Source organism: Symphalangus syndactylus, chromosome 20, assembly GCF_028878055.3.
Source record: "Symphalangus syndactylus isolate Jambi chromosome 20, NHGRI_mSymSyn1-v2.1_pri, whole genome shotgun sequence".
In the NCBI taxonomy this organism is placed as follows: domain Eukaryota; kingdom Metazoa; phylum Chordata; class Mammalia; order Primates; family Hylobatidae; genus Symphalangus; species Symphalangus syndactylus.
The window spans coordinates 41,100,736-41,118,987 of record NC_072442.2 but is presented as its reverse complement, the minus strand read 5'-3'; the positions used below and the strand labels follow the sequence as shown (position 1 = coordinate 41,118,987).

Below are 18,252 nucleotides of genomic sequence, written 5' to 3'. Positions count from 1 at the left end.
CTGATTCTTTCTCATCTTTTTGGGCTTATCTACCTTTGATTTTTGAGGTTGCTGACCTTCGGATGGGGTTTTGGGGTTTCTTTTGTTTTTCTTTTAATAATCTGGCCACTTTTCCATAAAGCTGCTGTGGCTTGCTGGGGGTCACCTCCAGACTCTAGTCACCTTGGATTTTCCAGTACCTGGAGGTATCACCAGTGAAGGCTGTGAAACAGAAAAAATGGCAACCTGCCCCTTCCCCTGGGAGCTCCATCCTAGGGAGGTATGAACATGTTGCTGGCCTAAACACACCTGTAGGAGATAGCCAGAGACCCCATTTGGGAGGTCTCACCCAGTCAGGAGGAACAGGATTGGGGAGCCACTGAAAGAAGCAATCTAGCCACACTTCTGAAGAGAAATTGCTGCGCTGGGGTACCACTTGCATCCGCAGTTGGCTTGGGATCTCCAAAGCCTGGAGACTGGTGTGGCTAAGTCACCAAAACAGCAAAGATGGCAGCCTGCCCCTCCCCCCAGGAACTCTGTCCCAGGAAGTCTTCAAATCTCTGTCAGCCAGAGAATATCAACAGGAGTGGCTGGAGGCCACAGTTGGGAGGTCCTGCCCAGTGAGAAGGAATGGATCAGGGACTCTCTTAAAGAAGCAGTCTGGCCATATTTTGGTAAAGCAGCTGTGCCACATTGGGAGATCGTTTCAGCCCCCAGTTGGTTTGGGCTCCCCAGAGCTGAAAGGCTGGAATGGCTGGGATGCCCAAACAGCAAAGGTGGCAGCCCTCTCCACCATCCAGGCACCCTGTCCCAGGGAGAGATCAGAATTTTATGGGCTGTAGAAAATGGGCAGAGGTGGCTGGAGGCCTTGTTTGGGAAGACCCACCCAGTGATGAGGAATGGATAGGAGTCCTGCTTAAAAAAGCAGTCTGGCCACGTTTTGGCAGAGCAGCTGTTCTGTGCTGGGGAATTCTTTCCACACTTGGTGGGTTTGGACTCTCCAAAGCCTACAGGCTGGAACAGCTGAGTCATCCAAACAGCAAAGGTGGTGCCCTCACCCCCACCCCACCCAACCCCAGAACTCCACCTTATCTCAGGTAGGTGCTACACTGCTGCCCGTGGCTGGCTGGAATTCCAAGCCAGTTGATCTTATCTGGTGAGGTGCCATGGAAGTGAGGCCCACAGACCAATGATGCTCAGCTCCCTGGATTCAGCCTCCTTCCTAGGGGTATGTACAGACCTCCTGCCTTGCCTGAGTGGCAGTCACCTTTGCTGGGGTTCCGGAGCCTGAGTATGTAAAGCTCCTGGGTGTCTGTGCATGCCTGAGCAGCTGCTCTGCCAATACCCCAATGCAGCTCTGTGTGTAAGACCCAAAGGCCTGGTGGAGTGAGTTCACAGGGGATCTCCTGATCCAAAGGTTGCAAAGATCGGTGGGAGAAGCATCGTTCCCCAGGTTTGCACATTCACTCACCACCTCCCTGGTGGGGTGAGGGGAGGGGGTTTCCTTTGGGTCTGTGTTGCTCCTATGTAGGTCATTGCCCTGCCCTGCTTTCCTCTATCCTCTGTGGGTCGAGCTGATTCCTTAATCACTCCCAATGCAAGTATCTGGATGTTTCAGATAAAGGTGTTGTATGTACTCACCCCTTTGTTCCTCTCTGAGAGAGCCATGCCCCATACCTGCTTCTAGTTGGCCATCTTCGAAAATAAAATTAAGAAAACAATTTCATTTACAAGCACATCAAAAAGAGTAAAATACTTAAGAAAAAATTTAACAAAGAAGTGAAAGACTTGCAGCCTAAAAAGTACAAAGAAATTAAGGAAGACCTAAATAAATGAAAAAAATCCCATGTTCATGGACCAAAAGACTTTGTTAGAATGGCAATACTCCCTAGATTGATCTACAGATTCAATGCAATTCCTATCAGAATCCCAGCTGGTTTCATTGCAGAAATTGATAACCTAAAATTCATATGGAAAAGAAAGAGATGCAGATTAGTCAAACGTTTAAAAAGACAGATAAAGTTGGAGCAATCACACCTCCTAATTTCAAAATTTACTATAAAGCTACAGTAATCAAGACAGTGTGGTACTGTCATAGGACAGACACAGAGATTGATAAGATAGAATTGATAGTCTAGAAATAAACCATTACATTTATGGTCAATTGATTTCCAACAGAGGTGCTAAGATAGTTCAATGGTGGAAAGAATAGTCTTTTCAACAAATGATGCTGGGAAAACTAGATATCCATATAAAAAATAAAGTTGGATCCCTACCTCACACCATATGCAACAGTTAGCTCAAAATGGATCAGATCTAAATGTTGCAGCTAAAACTATAAAAGTCTTAAAAGAACATATAAGAATAAATCTTTGAATACTTGAATTATGCATTGGTTTCTTAGATATGGCACCAAAGACACAATTGACAAAAGAAAAATAAATCAATTGAACCACCACATTTAAAACTTTGTGCTTCTTTTGCCAGAGATTCAGGTTTTAAAAAACAAAAAACCTTTGTGCTTCAAAGGACATTATCAAGAAAGTGAAAAGATGATCCATAGTATGGGAGAAAATGTTTACAGATATGTATCAGATAAGGGATTGTATCCAGAATATATAAAGAAGTCATGCAACTCAACAATAAAAAATAAATAACCCAATTTTTTAAATGGGCAAAGGATTTGAATAGAAATTTCTCAAAAAAAAATACAAATGGTCAATAAGCACATGAAAAGATGCTCAACATCGGTAGTCATTAGGAAAACGCATATCAAAACCACAATGAGGCCGGGCATGGTGGCTCATGCCTGTAATCCCAGCACTTTGGGAGGCCAAGGCTGGTAGATCACCTTAGGTCAGGAGTTTGAGACCAGCTTGGCCAACATGGTGAAACCCCGTCTCTACTAAAAATACAAAAATTAGCCGGGTGTGGTGGCATGCGCCTGTAGTCCCAGCTACTTGGGAGGCTAAGGCAGGAGAATCACTTGAACCCAGGAGGTGGAGACTGCAGTAAGCCAAGATCGTGCCACTGCACTCCAGCCTGTGCAACAGAGTAAGACTCCATCTCCAAAAAAAAAAAAAAAGAAAAAAGAAAAAAAAACCACAATGAGATACCACTTTACAGCCACTAGGATGGCTAGAATCAAAAGAATGGACAATAATAAGTTTTGTTGACAATGTGGAACCCTGAGCATTGTTGATGGGAACATAAAATGGTGTAGTCACTTTGGAAAACAGTTTGGTAGTTCATCAAAATGTTAAATATATAATTACCATATGACTCAACAATTTCACTTCTAGGTATATACCCAAGAGAAATAAAGCATATGTCCACACAAACACTTGTACATAAATATTTATAGCAGCATCATTCATAATAGCTAAAAGGGGAAACAGCCCAAACATCCAACTGATGACAGATAAACAAAATGTGGTATATCCATAAAATGGAATGTTATTCAGCCATAAAAAGGAATGGGGAATGGATCCATACCACCACATGGGTAACCTTGAAAGCACGAACTGAAAGAAGCTAGATGTGAAGGTCACATATTAAATACTTCTATTTATGTGAAATGTTCCGAATAGGAAAATCTATAGAGCCAGAAAGTAGATTTGTGGTTGCCAGGGGCTTTCGACGACAGCAGGGGAGGGGAGCGGTCATTGCTAATGATTACAGGGTTCTTGAGTGGGAGTGAGAAAAAATGTTCTAAAATGTATTGTGGTGATGGTTACATAACTCTGTGAACATATAAAAACCATTGAATTCTATATTTTAAAAGGGTAAATTTTATGGGATGTGGATTATAGCTCAATAAAGCTGTCATTAAGAAAGGAAAAGGAAGGGGAGGGGAGAAAAGGGAAAGGGGAGGGAGGACAGGGGAGGGGAGGGGAGGGGAAGGGGGGAGAAAAAAGATAAGTCGTGGCATATCTGTTCCCTTTTACCTGTCATTATGTGTCAGTGCCTCCCATTGGCCTAAACTACTCAGAAGCTAGAGGGAAAGCCATTTGGGACTGTATTCTATTGTGACACTAAGCACAGCAAGGGAAGGATGGGGACACTTCTCTCACACATCTCTGACTCCCCAACATCTAACCCATGGCCTGGCATGTGATATTCATGCTATAGCTTTGTTCAATCAGTAAATGGCCCCTCATCTAGATTCTGCCAGGCAGCACAGGGGGCTTTTGAATGTAAATGACCTAATGATTCAGGATCCTATGACCAGCGACTGTCACCCTCTGTCACCTTTCTTCTGCCCCTTTATGTCTGAAGGCACTGAAGGGGCCCTGCGTGAGTCAGGGAGGGCTGGGGGGAGGAGCAAGGGTGGGAGGGGCAGGGAAGAGGGTGGCTCCTCTGACAACTTAAAAGGGGCTCGAACCACTTCCTCCCCAGACAGGGGTAGCGCGAGGCCGGGCACAGCCTTCCTGTGTGGTTTTACCGCCCAGAGAGCGTCATGGACCTGGGTGAGTGAGCCTCTTCATGTGAGAAGGAACAGTACCAGGGTCTTGGACATCCAGACTGACCCTGTGGAATGGGGGTGGAGGATGCGGGTGGAGCACATGGGGTGCTTCCTGGAGAAATCAGTTCGGATTTGGTGGTCATTGGAAGCTACTTCCAGAGAATGCCCCCTGCTGTCCCAGGAGGGGTACATCTGCCCTTTCAGACCTGGGGAAGGGGTCAGCCTTTGGTGCCGGTGGGGACAAGGCAGGAGCCGAGGTCATGTCTTTCTAAAACAGCAGGGACATATGAGAGTGGTGGGGCTGGGCTTGGTGGTCTGGCAGAACCTGTTCTCATCATGAGGGTGATAGATTAGGCCCTCTGGGACCTCTGGGGACAGGTTTCAACAGAGAAATTCTCCCTAGAGAGCTTAGGACCTTTTACCCACTCTCTGATTCCCACCTTTCTCCCCTGCCAAATATTCGTATACCTGTCCACTTGGGGTCATGAGGAGATGCAAATGAAACGTGACTGGGTTGTGAGAATGGTGCAGTGCATTGCAAATGCAAGCTCTGGTTGCTTTCTCTCTGCTGCACATCCCACCAGCTTTGGTCTGGCTTTGCTGTTGCCTCTTGCAAGTTAAGGAATGGGCAGGCAACATGGAATGGGATGGCAAGGGGCACTCAACTTGGAGAAATCATAGCCAGGCCTTCAGCACAGCCCCTGCCCCTCAGCAAACCTCACGCACTCTGCCCCGGCAGACAACTCTACTCTCTAGAAAGCCCTTTCTCGGGTCTACCCTCCATCTTGACTAGAAGGGGTTAAGGGGAAGCACTGAGGGTGTTCTGAGTGGTTGATCCAGCTCCAGACACCCCTTTATAAATCTCAGCTGTGAAGTCAGGCCAGGCTGAGGCTAAGAAGACCAGGTTCCTAGATGGCTTGTCTCACCAGCAAACAATGCACCACAGCGGTCTCAAAGCCGCAAGGGGTTGGCTTTAAAAAGTGAAGGTTCCCTGACGCTGTCCTCACACCCCTCCTCGCCACACCACAGCCTCCTTGATTTCATCTCTTCCTTCCCTGCCTGCCCTGAACCCTGGGTCTGGACCCAGCAAACAGCTGTGAAAGGGTTAAAGTGGTCACCCCACCCACTGTCTGTGAACTCCTGAAAGGCATGTTTGGGTGCTTTGAGGATGTGAGGAGAAAATGTCTGTGGAATGAATGAATACACCATATCAAGAACTCCGTAGAGTTTAGTTTTCGAAAATCTCTTCCAAATGCCTCATTTCCCAGCCAGTCTACCCTTAAATCCCACTCCCCAGCACCCCCTCCACTGCCCCCCAACACAATCCCACAGTACAGACGTCATCCACAGAAGACCCTGCTCCAGCCTTTCATACTGGCCCCCAGGAAGGAAACCAAGCAGTGCCCAGTGGTGTGCTGCTGGGCGTTTGAAAAGCAGCTCCCCGGGTGGAGCATTGGTAGCTGCCTCCAGGGTGGAGGGAAAGTCCTGAATTTGTAGTGCTTGCCAATTTCCATGGTGTAAATTATCCCGCCCTGGCTGATTGATTTCAAGCCATCCACATGGCTGAACAGGGGGTTGGGAAGATGTGCACAGTGTCTTACCCCAGACTAGGTTTGGGGGTGCTAGACTCCTAGGCTTTGATGCAGGGAGAGAAAGTAATCTCTGGTCCAGGAAGAAGGGATGTTCTTGCCACTTCACTCAACTTGAGAGAGCCCCAACGGTCAAACCCGAAATACTGGTAGGAGGGGAAGCCGCTGACAAGCTTTGCTCAAAACGGGCTCTGGGCCGTTGATGGGGTGGGTGGGCCTCGGAGGATCTGTTGTTCTGCTCTTCATCTGCCCAGCAAGGAGCAAGAGGTGGGTGAGGAGGCAGGGTTTCTGTTACACAAAATGAAAACTCCAAAGCAGGGCTGAGCTGGCCTTTTTCACGGTTTGAATGAGCAGCTCTGAGGCACCCTCCCCACCTTCGAGCAATGAGACCAAAGATCTTTCATAATTCTCAAAAGCAAAGCAAGGAAAAAATGAACCCATGAGAGATGTGTGCCTCAAAGCTCATACATAAATGGAGGCAAAGGGGGATGCCGAAGCTAATTCAGGGCCAATTTCTTGCCTGCCAGAAACTTGGCTGGGGAGGAGAGGAACGCTGCAGCCTGGGGTCGCTGTTCGAAAAATCTCTCCTCTTTGCTTGGGACATTCAGTCAACTCTCATTGTTTGAAGGATTCAGGGATGACCAGTCTGGTGGGGAGAGTGACACATATGTCACGAAGCCACTGTAACAGAATGAGATACAGCATTGACCGGGGCAAGGGCAAGACAAGAAGGGAATAGTGAACCTGGGTCAGAGAGGTATTTAAGGTGGCTTTTCAAGGGTGTGTAGGAGTTGTCAAGCCCAACAAGGAGACGCAAGGGGCCCAGGATGTGGCAGGAATGGCAAACTCCATTGCCATCAGAGGCCGACAAGGTAAAAGAGGGAACGGGCATAAGGTGCAGGAAGTGGAGCGGAGTAGAGTGACCCAGAGGGTGCATGCCCCACCTAAAGGCATTCAAATCCATTATTTCAAAAACTCCACACTGACAAGCAGAGTGTCCTGGGGACTAAGGCTGCAGCCATGTAGATGGCCTGCTGAGACAACAGTAACAGAGGCAAGAAAGAAGCAAGCGGAGAGGAGGGTGGAGTAGCTGGCCATGCCAAGGAGGAAGATGAGGAAGGACACAGGCACAGGAGACCCAATCCTTAAAACGTGGTACAGCATCCCTAAGGAATTTGGACTTTATCCTGAAAACAATGGGGACCCATCAAAGATTTTTATTTTTCAAGTAAGTGAATTAAAGGATGAGATTTGTGTTTTGGAAGGAGTTCTGTGGCAGCAAAGAGGCAGCAAAGCCCTGTGTCAGAACAGAGGTGGGGCCGGCTCTGTTGGGGGCCAGGATGTTGGGGGATGGAAGCAAGAAGCACTGGTGGCCAGTGGGGCATGGGGAGCAAAGATTCCCTTCGTGCTCCGTGGAGCGTCCTAGACACAGCAGGCTCATCAGAAACGCAGCCTGATGCAGTAGCCAGAGCCCAAACCTTGCTATCCTGTTCAAATCTCAGGTCCCTCTCTTAGCAGCTGTGTGGCCCCAGGCACTTGGCTTAATCTCTCTGGGCCTCTATTTTCTGGAATCTAGGATGAGGATCACCGGGGTAGCTCAAGAGATGTCATGAGGGAGAGACACATACAGACCCAGTGGCAACACAGAAGGATGGTTAGGAGTCGGAGGGTTTCAAAGCCTGCTCCTCTGCTGGCCATTGTGTGACTCTGAGAAAGTTACTTGCTGTGTTTCAGTTTCTCATTGGTAAATAGGGATAATAGTAGCTCCTGCCTCGTGGGGCTTTTGAGAGGATGACATGAGACCATACGTGCAGACAGTGTGGCGCGCAGTGAGAGCTCAGTGAATGTGAATTATCTCATTGGATATAGCAGTTGATAACATAGAAACTGCAAGATCTACCTGGCTCTCACCCATCCCTGCCTACTGTCTGAAAGTGGATTCCCCAGATCTCTAGACCTCTCACCACCTCCCTGCTTCTTCTTTGCCTCCCCTATCCAAAAAAAAAAAGAGAGAGAGAGAGAGAGAAAAGTTGTGTTGGCAGGTGAGGAAGTTCAGAGAGGAAAAAGCTTGGGGTGGCTCTTGGGGCGAGCTGATTGGGCAACTGTGATTTCCTGGGCAGTCTGGAGGACCTGGAAAAATGTGGGGATGGAAATTCATGGTTTGGAGGTGGGGGCAGCCAGCCAATAATTATCTTTCCGGGATGGGAAGTCTCTCATGTTGGGGGCTCAGGTTGGAGTTCTAGGGAATTTTCATGATGATCATTACTGAAAACTCAAGAACTCAGAAAACACCCAACATCTAGGTCAACCACTCCTTAGCCCCAGAGATTCCCAACTTCATTGGTCTCACTGAAGCTGCTGCCCAAGACCAGTTGCTTTATGACTTTGTAACAGACAGGGATGATCTGACTCATGGCCACTGACCAGGCTCCCTTTTGCCACATACAAGAGTTCCCCTAAGTTTCCCTGTGATGTTTCTTGAAAGCCACCTGTTTTGGACCTACAAGACCCTTGCTCATCCACCTCCTCCAAAACACCTGTAATGAGAACTCACCGGCACACACGCCAGCACTCCTCCAACTCCCCTCCCCTGACGGGAACAGCAGGAGTGGGACAGCGCCCAGGAGAAGGGGTTATTAACAGAGTTCAACAGAAACACAGTTCTTGCTCCTCAGATCTCACCCATTGTGACTTATCAAAACTTTGAGGTTTCTCATTTCTCCCTGACAGTCAGAGCGGGCTTTCTCTAGAGTAACCGAAAGACATCTACGTGTTTAAAGAAACCTCGAGATCGACCTCTAGATGAGCCAGTGGAAGGCGGGTGGAGCGTTGAACCGTGAAGAGTGTGGTTGGGCGTAAACATGTGGACTTAAACTCAGGAGCTCAGGGGTAATTCAGTGAAAAGGGGGAATGAGGGGTGCGGTGGGGAGCTCTGTTGCAACAGGGTCCAATCCCGGTAGGACTACAAATGCCCGAGCGCAGGCTGGGAACGAGGGGACAGCGGCTGCCTGTCCCCAGAATAGAAAATGCAGCTAGGAAGCCCTCTTTGAGTGGACAGTGGAGGAGTGGACTGCCAGGCCAAGCATCAGGGACTTCATACTCAGGGCCAGTTAGAGCCCCTGAGGATTTAGGAGGAAGATGAGGTGGGGACTGGCATCAGAGCTAAGCTTTAGGAAGATGTATCCAGCAGTAGCGTGCAGGATAATTTGCTCAAGGCGGGAGAAATACCTATTCATTTATGTAGCCCGATGCAGTCTCTCCTTCCCGGAGGAACTGCCAAGCCCAGAATCCCCGGCTTTACACACTTTCCCGGGAACACATTAACCAACTGCAACCTGGGTGCCATGCAGGGAGGCCTCCAGCAGGTGGTGCTGTGGCCAAGGACACGGAAGCGCTGGGCTCTCACTGCTTCCCCAGCCTCCAGGAGAAGGTGCCTTAAACAGGTTCCCACGCATTTCCTGGCCCTATTGAGCTTGGAGCTGCCAAGGGCCTGCCTTCACTTGTGGCATCGCAGTTACTGACTCTCCAGTGGGCCAGGCCCTACCTAGCTGGGACCTGAGGGTCAGGATACGGGAAGAGGGCTACTGCCGCCCTGACTTGTAGGTAAGCTAAGACAGCTAGGCAAATTACTCTGTCAACTGTCCTCCCTGCTCAGCCTCAGGAAGAAATAAGTTCCTGCTGGGCCCCAGGCTCAGCCACAAAACCAGACTGAGCACATCCGGGCCTTGTGCTAAACCGGGGTCCCCATCGGCTGCTCAGACCCCAGGAAGCCTCCTGACTTCCAGAACACGTCCCTTCCCGAAGCTGACCCTGTTCCCCCTTTCACCTGCCCCCCAAGCCTAGGTTAGAAAACAAGTTAAAGGAGGGAAAGTGTGTGCAAACACTTCAGTTAAGCAAAAAAATAAACAAAGAAAGAAGTCATGACATCAGGAAAGAGCGTCCTTCCCCCACACTGCCACAGGACAGTGTCCCCTCTGTGTCCTCTCGGGCCATCTTGATGCCCTCTCCCTTGGAAAAAGGGCAGGCATTCGTTTACTTGTCATTCATGTACTTATTCATCATTCATGTATTTATCATTCACATACTCATCAGCACGCAATTGTGGGGCACCTCCTCAATTCTGGGCCTGCACAAGGTAAAAGGGAAGGGATCTCTGCCCCAAAGGCAGGCCAAGGGTGTTCGCCCAGTGGACCAACAGTCAGTGCTGAATGAATGTCATTTCAGTGAGGGGGTGTTGTGGAGCTGGTGGGGCCCTGAGGCAGTCTCCATCACTGTGGACCAGTAAGAAACCTCATCCCTCTACCCAGCCTGTGGGGTCATCCTCCTTCCTCAGCCCACCTCCCTCAGGAGGCACTCAGGCTTGGCTTCGTGCACATGTGGCTGCCCACTCACCTGGATGCCAGGAAAATGCTCCTGGGCCAGTGGCTACCAGCACCAAAGCAGGGCTGGAAACGTGTGCACCTACCCCACGACCTCATAGCCTTGCCGCCTCATCCCACATCAGGGGGAGTGGGAGGGGGCACTCAGACCCACCAACCAAGCTCAGTCTTGAGGAGTGGTCTGGGCTAGAGAAGACTTCCCAGCTCCAAGAAGCAGCCCAGATGGGCCAAGACAGGGGGTGGGAGGGGCTGCCCTGCATTCTGATGCTGCTTCTTTCCAGGACCTGGGAGTGGAGGAGGACGAGAAGGAGGTGAGGACAGTGATGCCGGGCAGCGGGCCAGGTGTTCAAAGGCACAATCTGGTTCTGATGTTCTCTTTCAGCAAACACAGTGCCTGGAGCTTGGGAGGAAAGTTCCCAACAGCGTCTCCCCGTCCACTGCTTTCTTTAATAACAAAGACTTGTCCCTGCCAAGCAATAACTTTCTCGCCTTGTCTCCTACAGGGAAACCAATGAAAAGCGTGCTGGTGGTAGCTCTCCTTGTCATTTTCCAGGTGAGGTTCCCTGCCAAGGAAAGCTCTGTTCCCTTCTCCACATGGCCTCCCAAGTCAGGGGTTTAGTGGAGGAGCTGGGCATTTGCTAGAAGATACAAGACCCAGACATAAGCCCGCCTGCCATTCATTAAGCTAATGGCTGCCCCCTCACCATCTGCTGAGTGACCCTGGAGAGCCACAGATGTTCTCTGGACTTCCTTTACTCCATTTAGGTTAAAACATGGGGGAAAATAACTTACCACCTTCCCTATCCCACCTCCAATCTCCCTGCCCAGGAGACAGAAACATGGACTCTGAGTTCTTAGAGAAGAGCTGCAAAAAGCAAAAAAGGCTACTGGGTTTTGTGCATGTGTGCTGAGAAAATCACCCTGGATCTGGTGATCTTGTTACTATCCTATCGCCCCAAAGTTGTCTCTTTCCAACCTTCACCCAAAGGCTCCCCTCGCAGCCCCCATTTTCTTTGGTGAAATAGAGACCCATCCAGCCTCCCCGGTGGGGGAGGGAAGAGAGGATGGGGCCCTAGGGATGGGGAGAGGGGTGGATGAGCACATACTTTATAGCAGGCCTGAATTCAGCAGGAACAAAGACCCTCACTTTACAACGTTCTGTTTCTCCATCCAGAAACAGACAGAAAGTGTGCCTCACCAAGTGCCAAAGTTAGAAGAAACTGTAACTCACAGAGTCAACTTTCTCCCATTTGTGAGAGGTGGGAGCTCAGAGTGGAGTTAGGGGAGTCCAGCTGAGGGCAGAGCTAGAGAGGCAGTGCTTCAGAATTCGGCTCATCCCCAGGTCTGGAGGCCAGAGGGCAGCTTTCCAGAAGCTCAGGCCAGAGGCAGGCCCCACGCTGGGCACTGTTCCTAAAACCCCATCCCAGAGGCCCCGGAGTCTGGGCTGCAGCCCACAGCCTGGCCCCCTTCCCCATCACCACTCCTCTCTCTCCCCTGTCTCCAGGACTCTGGGGGGCTGTATTGCTGGCAGTGGAGGCTGGAAGGTTGGGAAGGGGAGGAGGACAGCTGAGGCTCATTCTTCCCTTTCTCTTGGGGAGGGGGTGCTCAGACAGGGAAGGATGTGGTGGGGCTGTGGGCTGCAGAGGCAGTGAGGCTGGGGGAGGGAGAATTATAAAACAGGAACAAGGTTCAAGGGGAGAAGGGAACGCAGGACTGGATGATGCAGAGTGCACTTCATAGAGGCCGGGAGTACCGCCCTGCAGGAAGGCTGAGACCCCCTCATGTCCAGGGACCCCGGGTCTAAGGCCTTGGGCCGTAACCATGGCTGGGCCAAAGGCAGCAGCCTCCTTCAGGGCTCCCAGCCTGCAGCCATGCCCAGGAGAGGGAAGAGGGGTTGCCACTGACTTTTCGTCTCGGGCTTGCAATGGCCAAAGAAAAGGCTCCTGGACATCATTTTGTCCTCACCCTGTTCCTGAGCAGGACAGTGACGAATCCAGAACTTGGATGTGAAAAAGAGATAGAGACAAGATGCAGTGAATCCCTCCAGCACAAATGTGTAGAAACCCATCGTCGCTGAGCTGCTGAATCTGGTTCCTGGAGTTAGAACCACGAGCCTCGTGAGGCAGGTCCTCCAACCCAGCTCCCTGCCCTGCACAAACCCGTCCATCGCTGTGCGCAGAGGCACGGGCAGGCATGGGCCGCCTCCTTCATTGATAAAATCACAGCAGGCTGCTGAACCTTCACCCAGCCCTGCAGACAGGCTAAAAAAAGCTCCAGCAGCTGAGTCCTGCTGATTGGGATCTGCCGGAAGAGATGCGAGGAAGAGAGAGGCAGAGAGGTGGGGGGAGAGGGCGGGAGCACAGAGGGAGAGTGGGAGATGAGAGCTGCGCTTCCTTCCAGGGACACAGCTGCTGAGGAGGCCTCGCCCCCACCCCCATGGCCCATCATCCATTCACGGAGTTTATGGCACTTGGGCTCACGTTGCCTGAGCTCCTGCTGGGTGCTAAGAGGGAACTCAGGATCTAGAGTCTCTCCAGGTCACCTACCACCCATGGTCACAGCAGTTTGCCCCAAATCCAAGGCTTCATGGCCTCCAAATGGGAGCATTTGCCTTCCTCTCTTCTTACTCCAGGCCCTCCTCAACCTTGACCCCCAGGTGGATTTTCCCCCTAAAGCTGAGGTCTTTTGTAAGCCCCCTGGAAAACTCCACCAAGTTCTAAAGGAGAGTCAAGAAGAAAGACACATGTTCCCTCTCTCATGGAGCTCCCAGAGGGCAAAATTAAAGCTCAATGGAGAGGAAATGGTGCTGGAGCCTGGGCTAGGTACCTCACAGCAACCATGTGAAGCAAATAGGATTCATCTCCATTTCACAGGAGAGAAAACTGAGGCTCCGAGAGAGAGAGAGAGAGAGTTTAACCAGCTCAAGGCTTATCTGGCCCCAGAGCCCAGCCGATCTCCGGTCCCCTGTCAGCACATGTAGAGTCTCTCAGACTTGGCAAAATCAGCCACTTGCTACCTATTAGCAGAACTGTAGAATCTCAGGCCCCACCTCTGCCTACTGATTCAGGATAGACATTTTCACATGATTAATCAGGTGATGCGTATTGGAGTTAAAATTTGAGAAGCACTGATTTCAAACCAAAGAATCACCTGGAGACTTTAGGAAAACACAGATTCCTAGGCCCATCACCTGAGATTCTGGTTCAGAATCCTCAGGTGGGGCCTGAGAATTTGCATTCCTAACAAGTTCCCAGGTGATGCCATGATACTGATGATGCGGACCTCACGATGAAACCACTATTCCTCCCGCCTGGGCAACATGGCAAAATCCCATCTCTACTAAAAATACAAAAATTTGCTGGGTGTGGTGGCATAAGGCTGTGGTCCCAGCTACTCAGGAGGCTGAAGTGGGAGGATCACCTGAGCCTGGAGGGGCCGAGGCTGCAGGGAACCATGATTGCACCACTGCACTCCAACCTGGGCAACAGAGTGAGACCATGTCTCAAGAAAAAAAAAAAAAAGAAAAGAAAAAAACCACTGCTTTAGGCTAAATCCCAGCCAGAGTTGGAGCCACCCAGCTAAACTGGACTGTTTTCCCTCATTTCCTTCCCCAAAGGTATGCCTGTGTCAAGATGAGGTCACGGACGATTACATCGGAGACAACACCACAGTGGACTACACTCTGTTCGAGTCTTTGTGCTCCAAGAAGGACGTGCGGAACTTTAAAGCCTGGTTCCTCCCTATCATGTACTCCATCATTTGTTTCGTGGGCCTACTGGGCAATGGGCTGGTCGTGTTGACCTATATCTATTTCAAGAGGCTCAAGACCATGACCGATACCTACCTGCTCAACCTGGCGGTGGCAGACATCCTCTTCCTCCTGACCCTTCCCTTCTGGGCCTACAGCGCGGCCAAGTCCTGGGTCTTCGGTGTCCACTTTTGCAAGCTCATCTTTGCCATCTACAAGATGAGCTTCTTCAGCGGCATGCTCCTACTTCTTTGCATCAGCATTGACCGCTACGTGGCCATCGTCCAGGCCATCTCAGCTCACCGCCACCGTGCCCGCGTCCTCCTCATCAGCAAGCTGTCCTGTGTGGGCATCTGGATACTAGCCACGGTGCTCTCCATCCCAGAGCTCCTGTACAGTGACCTCCAGAGGAGCAGCAGTGAGCAAGCGATGCGATGCTCTCTCATCACAGAGCATGTGGAGGCCTTTATCACCATCCAGGTAGCCCAGATGGTGATCGGCTTTCTGGTCCCCCTGCTGGCCATGAGCTTCTGTTACCTTGTCATCATCCGCACCCTGCTCCAGGCACGCAACTTTGAGCGCAACAAGGCCATCAAGGTGATCATCGCTGTGGTCGTGGTCTTCATAGTCTTCCAGCTGCCCTACAATGGGGTGGTCCTGGCCCAGACGGTGGCCAACTTCAACATCACCAGTAGCACCTGTGAGCTCAGTAAGCAGCTCAACATCGCCTACGACGTCACCTACAGCCTGGCCTGCGTCCGCTGCTGCGTCAACCCTTTCTTGTACGCCTTCATCGGCGTCAAGTTCCGCAACGATCTCTTCAAGCTCTTCAAGGACCTGGGCTGCCTCAGCCAGGAGCAGCTCCGGCAGTGGTCTTCCTGTCGGCACATCCGGCGCTCCTCCATGAGCGTGGAGGCCGAGACCACCACCACTTTCTCCCCATAGGCGACTCTTCTGCCTGGACTAGAGGGACCTCTCCCAGGGTCCCTGGGGTGGGGACAGGGAGCAGATGCAATGACTCAGGACATCCCCCTGCCAAAAGCTGCTCAGGGAAAAGCAGCTGTCCCCTCACAGTGCAAGCCCCTGCTCCAGAAGATAGCTTCACCCCAATCCCAGCTACCTCAACCAATGCCAAAGAAAGACAGGGCTGATAAGCTAACACCAGACAGACAACACTGGGAAACAGAGGCTATTGTCCCCTAAACCAAAAACTGCAAGTGAAAGTCCAGAAACGGTTCCCACCTGCTGGAGTAAAGGGGCCGAGGAGGGTGAGTGCAAGGGCATCGAGTGGCCTGATGAGTCCTCTGAGTGAACCTTCTTCCGGCCTCCCACAGACTCAAATGCTCAGACCAGCTCTTCTGAAAACCAGGCCTTGTCTCCAAGACCAGAGATAGTGGGGAGACTTCTTGGCTTGGTGAGGAAAAGCGGATATCGGCTGGTCAAATGAACTCTCTGAACCCCTCCCTCCATCGTTTTCTCCACTGTCCTCCAAGCCAGCAGGAATGGCAGCTGCCATGCTGCCCTAAAAGCACACTCATCCCCTCACTTGCCGCGTCGCCCTCCCAGGCTCTCAACAGGGGAGAGTGTGGTGTTTCCTGCAGGCCAGGCCGGCTGCCTCCGCCTGACCAAAGCCACACTCTGGGCTCCAGAGTGGGGATGACATGCACTCAGCTCTTGGCTCCACTGGGATGGGAGGAGAGGACAAGAGAAATGTCAGGGAAGGGGAGGGTGACAGTGGCCGCCCAAGGCCCACGAGCTTGTTCTTTGTTCTTTGTCACAGGGACTGAAAACCTCTCCTCATGTTCTGCTTTCGATTCGTTAAGAGAGCAACATTTTACCCACACACAAATAAAGTTTTCCCTTGAGGAAACAACAGCTTTAAAAGAAAAAGAAAAAAAAAGTCTTTGGTAAATGGCAAATGAGTGTGTCTTTGTTTTGCAATCCCCCACACCCCACCTGACCGTCCCCTCTCCCCTCCTCCCTGCCCTCCCCCAGGCCTCGTTTCTTAGAGAGGCTCAGAACCACAAAGTTGCTCAGGAATGCTCTGAGCCTGTCCGGTGACACAGGACCAAGAGGCTGAAAGGTAGAAGGAAGATGAGGACAGGAGGTCCATCTTGCATATACCCTTCCAGAGTTCACGGGATAGGCCCCAAGCCTGCATAGTCAGCACTGAACCGGACATGCTGATCCTACTGCAGCTTTGGGAAGACCAAGTTGTCCAGGTCACCTCGATACCTGGGGACTCTGCATTTAGCAGCTCTTGCACAGTGGCCTGCTCACCTGTCCCAGCTCAGACCAGAACTAGAGCCCTTGACCTTTTGTCAGCCCCTTAGACTCTGAAAGCTGGGGTTTGGAGGGAGGGCCTTTCTGTGGGCTTGGAGACCACAGCATGCTGGACTAGGGGTCAGCGATGAGACACTTTGCTGGCTGCATGAGAGCTGGAACCACCCATGATCCTCTCTGCTAGCCACTGTAGCAGCAGTGGCCTCCATGGTGTATGTCATAGTCCCTTCCTGCTGCTACAACAAAATGCCACCAATGGAGTAATTTACAAACCATAGAAATGTATTTCTCACAGTTCTAGAGGATGGGAAGTCCAAGATCAAGACACCAACAGATTCAGTGTCTGGTGCAGGCTCTCTCTGCTTCCGAGATGGGGCCTTGCCATGCCCTCTGGAGGGGACAAACACTGTGTCCTCACATGGTAGGAGAGTGGAAGATCACAATGAGCCTAACTAGTTCCCTCCTGCTCTTTTATTGCTATAAGGGCATTAATCCCATTCACAAGGGTGGAGCCTTCATGTCCTAATCACCTCCCAAACCCCCCCCCCCGGCACCGACTTCTCATACCATTGCCTTGGGGTTTATGTTCCAACATATGAATGTTGGAGAGATACATACATTCAAACTTTAGTGTGGATACTGACTGGAGGAGCAGGGAGAGAGGGACAGACACAGGCCCCCACACAGGCCAGGTGTCCATGTCATTTCGTGTCTTGGTGCCACCCAGAGCCGTGACTTCTGCAAGCCAGAGAGCAGGTCAGTCCAACCTACAATGCATCGAGAGGGGTCTGAAGGACCCAGAGCTGCAATAGCTCTGGGCTGTGGGGAACTAGAGGGAGGGCTGAGACACTCACGCAATAGGTGATTCCATCAATTTCCCCAAGTGGAAAGAGCCTCGTTGAAAATGGAGCTGCCTGGTAATGACGCTCATTCTCTCATCTCGCAAGCACGTGACATTACCCTCCTCGGAGAGATGCACTGGGCTGGAAGGTTTTTAACAAGATTTGTCATCTGGTCTCCAAGCCGGGAATCGGTGCCCTGCGAGGAATGAGCCTGGCACGGATGCAGTCAGCGTGGAGCGGCGTTTGCAGCAACGGCATTAAATATTAAAAGGCACAGCTGCCACTGTGTGCGTGAGCGTGTGGCCAGGGGGCGATGCCAGTGTGCGTGTGTGTCCCCGAGGGGAACCTGCCGGAGCGCGTGTGCATGTGGAGCCCGCTGGTGTGGACATCCTAATGAGGTTACAGATGAGAAAACAACCCTCGGTTCCTGAAGGGGAGGAATGTAACAGAGCAGTCATGCAAAAGGCAGCCAGGCCAGCCGCACAAATGCGCCACCTCAGCTGCAAATACATTTTTCTAGAATAACTGGACATCTCCAAATATTTACAGAGAAAACAAAACCCTCAGCAATGTTAATTCCCTCAAACTGCTGTGTCTCAGAAGTTCTGACCTCGGCTCAGTGCTGGCCTGATCCCTGCTCCCTTGCCCGAGGCTCTCACGTGCCCATCTTGAGCTTGGGGTGACCCCTGGAAAGAAGGAAAAGGCCCCCTGGGAGGCCCATCCAGGGCTTCTCTCTTGTTTTCTTACCTGCTTCATACATCTGAACCCTCTTCCCAGGTTCACAGCCATCAGCCTTCTCCAGTCACCTGAAATTTCCTTTTCATTTCATCCCCAGGCCCTCATCTCCCTCATCCTTGCTGGCTGCAACCCCAGGCCAAGCCCAAGGCATTCCCAGGCCACAGATCTGCCCTTTCAGCTAGAAGCACCACACCTTTCTCATCACAGACTCACAGAGCTCCAAGGGACC

General features: G+C 51.2%; 1 protein-coding gene across 2 annotated transcripts; it reads left to right on the top strand.

The window, feature by feature from the left end:
* Nucleotides 1-4,228: 4,228 nt before the first annotated feature.
* Nucleotides 4,229-16,079, top strand: CCR7 (C-C motif chemokine receptor 7). 2 transcript variants are annotated; one of them, XM_055256395.2, is made up of 3 exons: nt 4,229-4,448; nt 10,916-10,965; nt 14,029-16,079. In XM_055256395.2, the coding sequence occupies exons 1-3, from the start codon at nt 4,439-4,441 to the stop codon at nt 15,103-15,105; spliced, it is 1,137 nt and encodes a 378-aa protein (XP_055112370.1). In that variant the 5' UTR covers nt 4,229-4,438; the 3' UTR covers nt 15,106-16,079. The 2 variants fall into 2 exon arrangements, with proteins under 2 accessions (XP_055112370.1, XP_055112371.1); XM_055256396.2 differs by lacking the exon at nt 10,916-10,965 and having other exon boundaries at nt 4,347-4,448.
* The last annotated feature ends 2,173 nt before the right edge of the window (nt 16,080-18,252 follow it).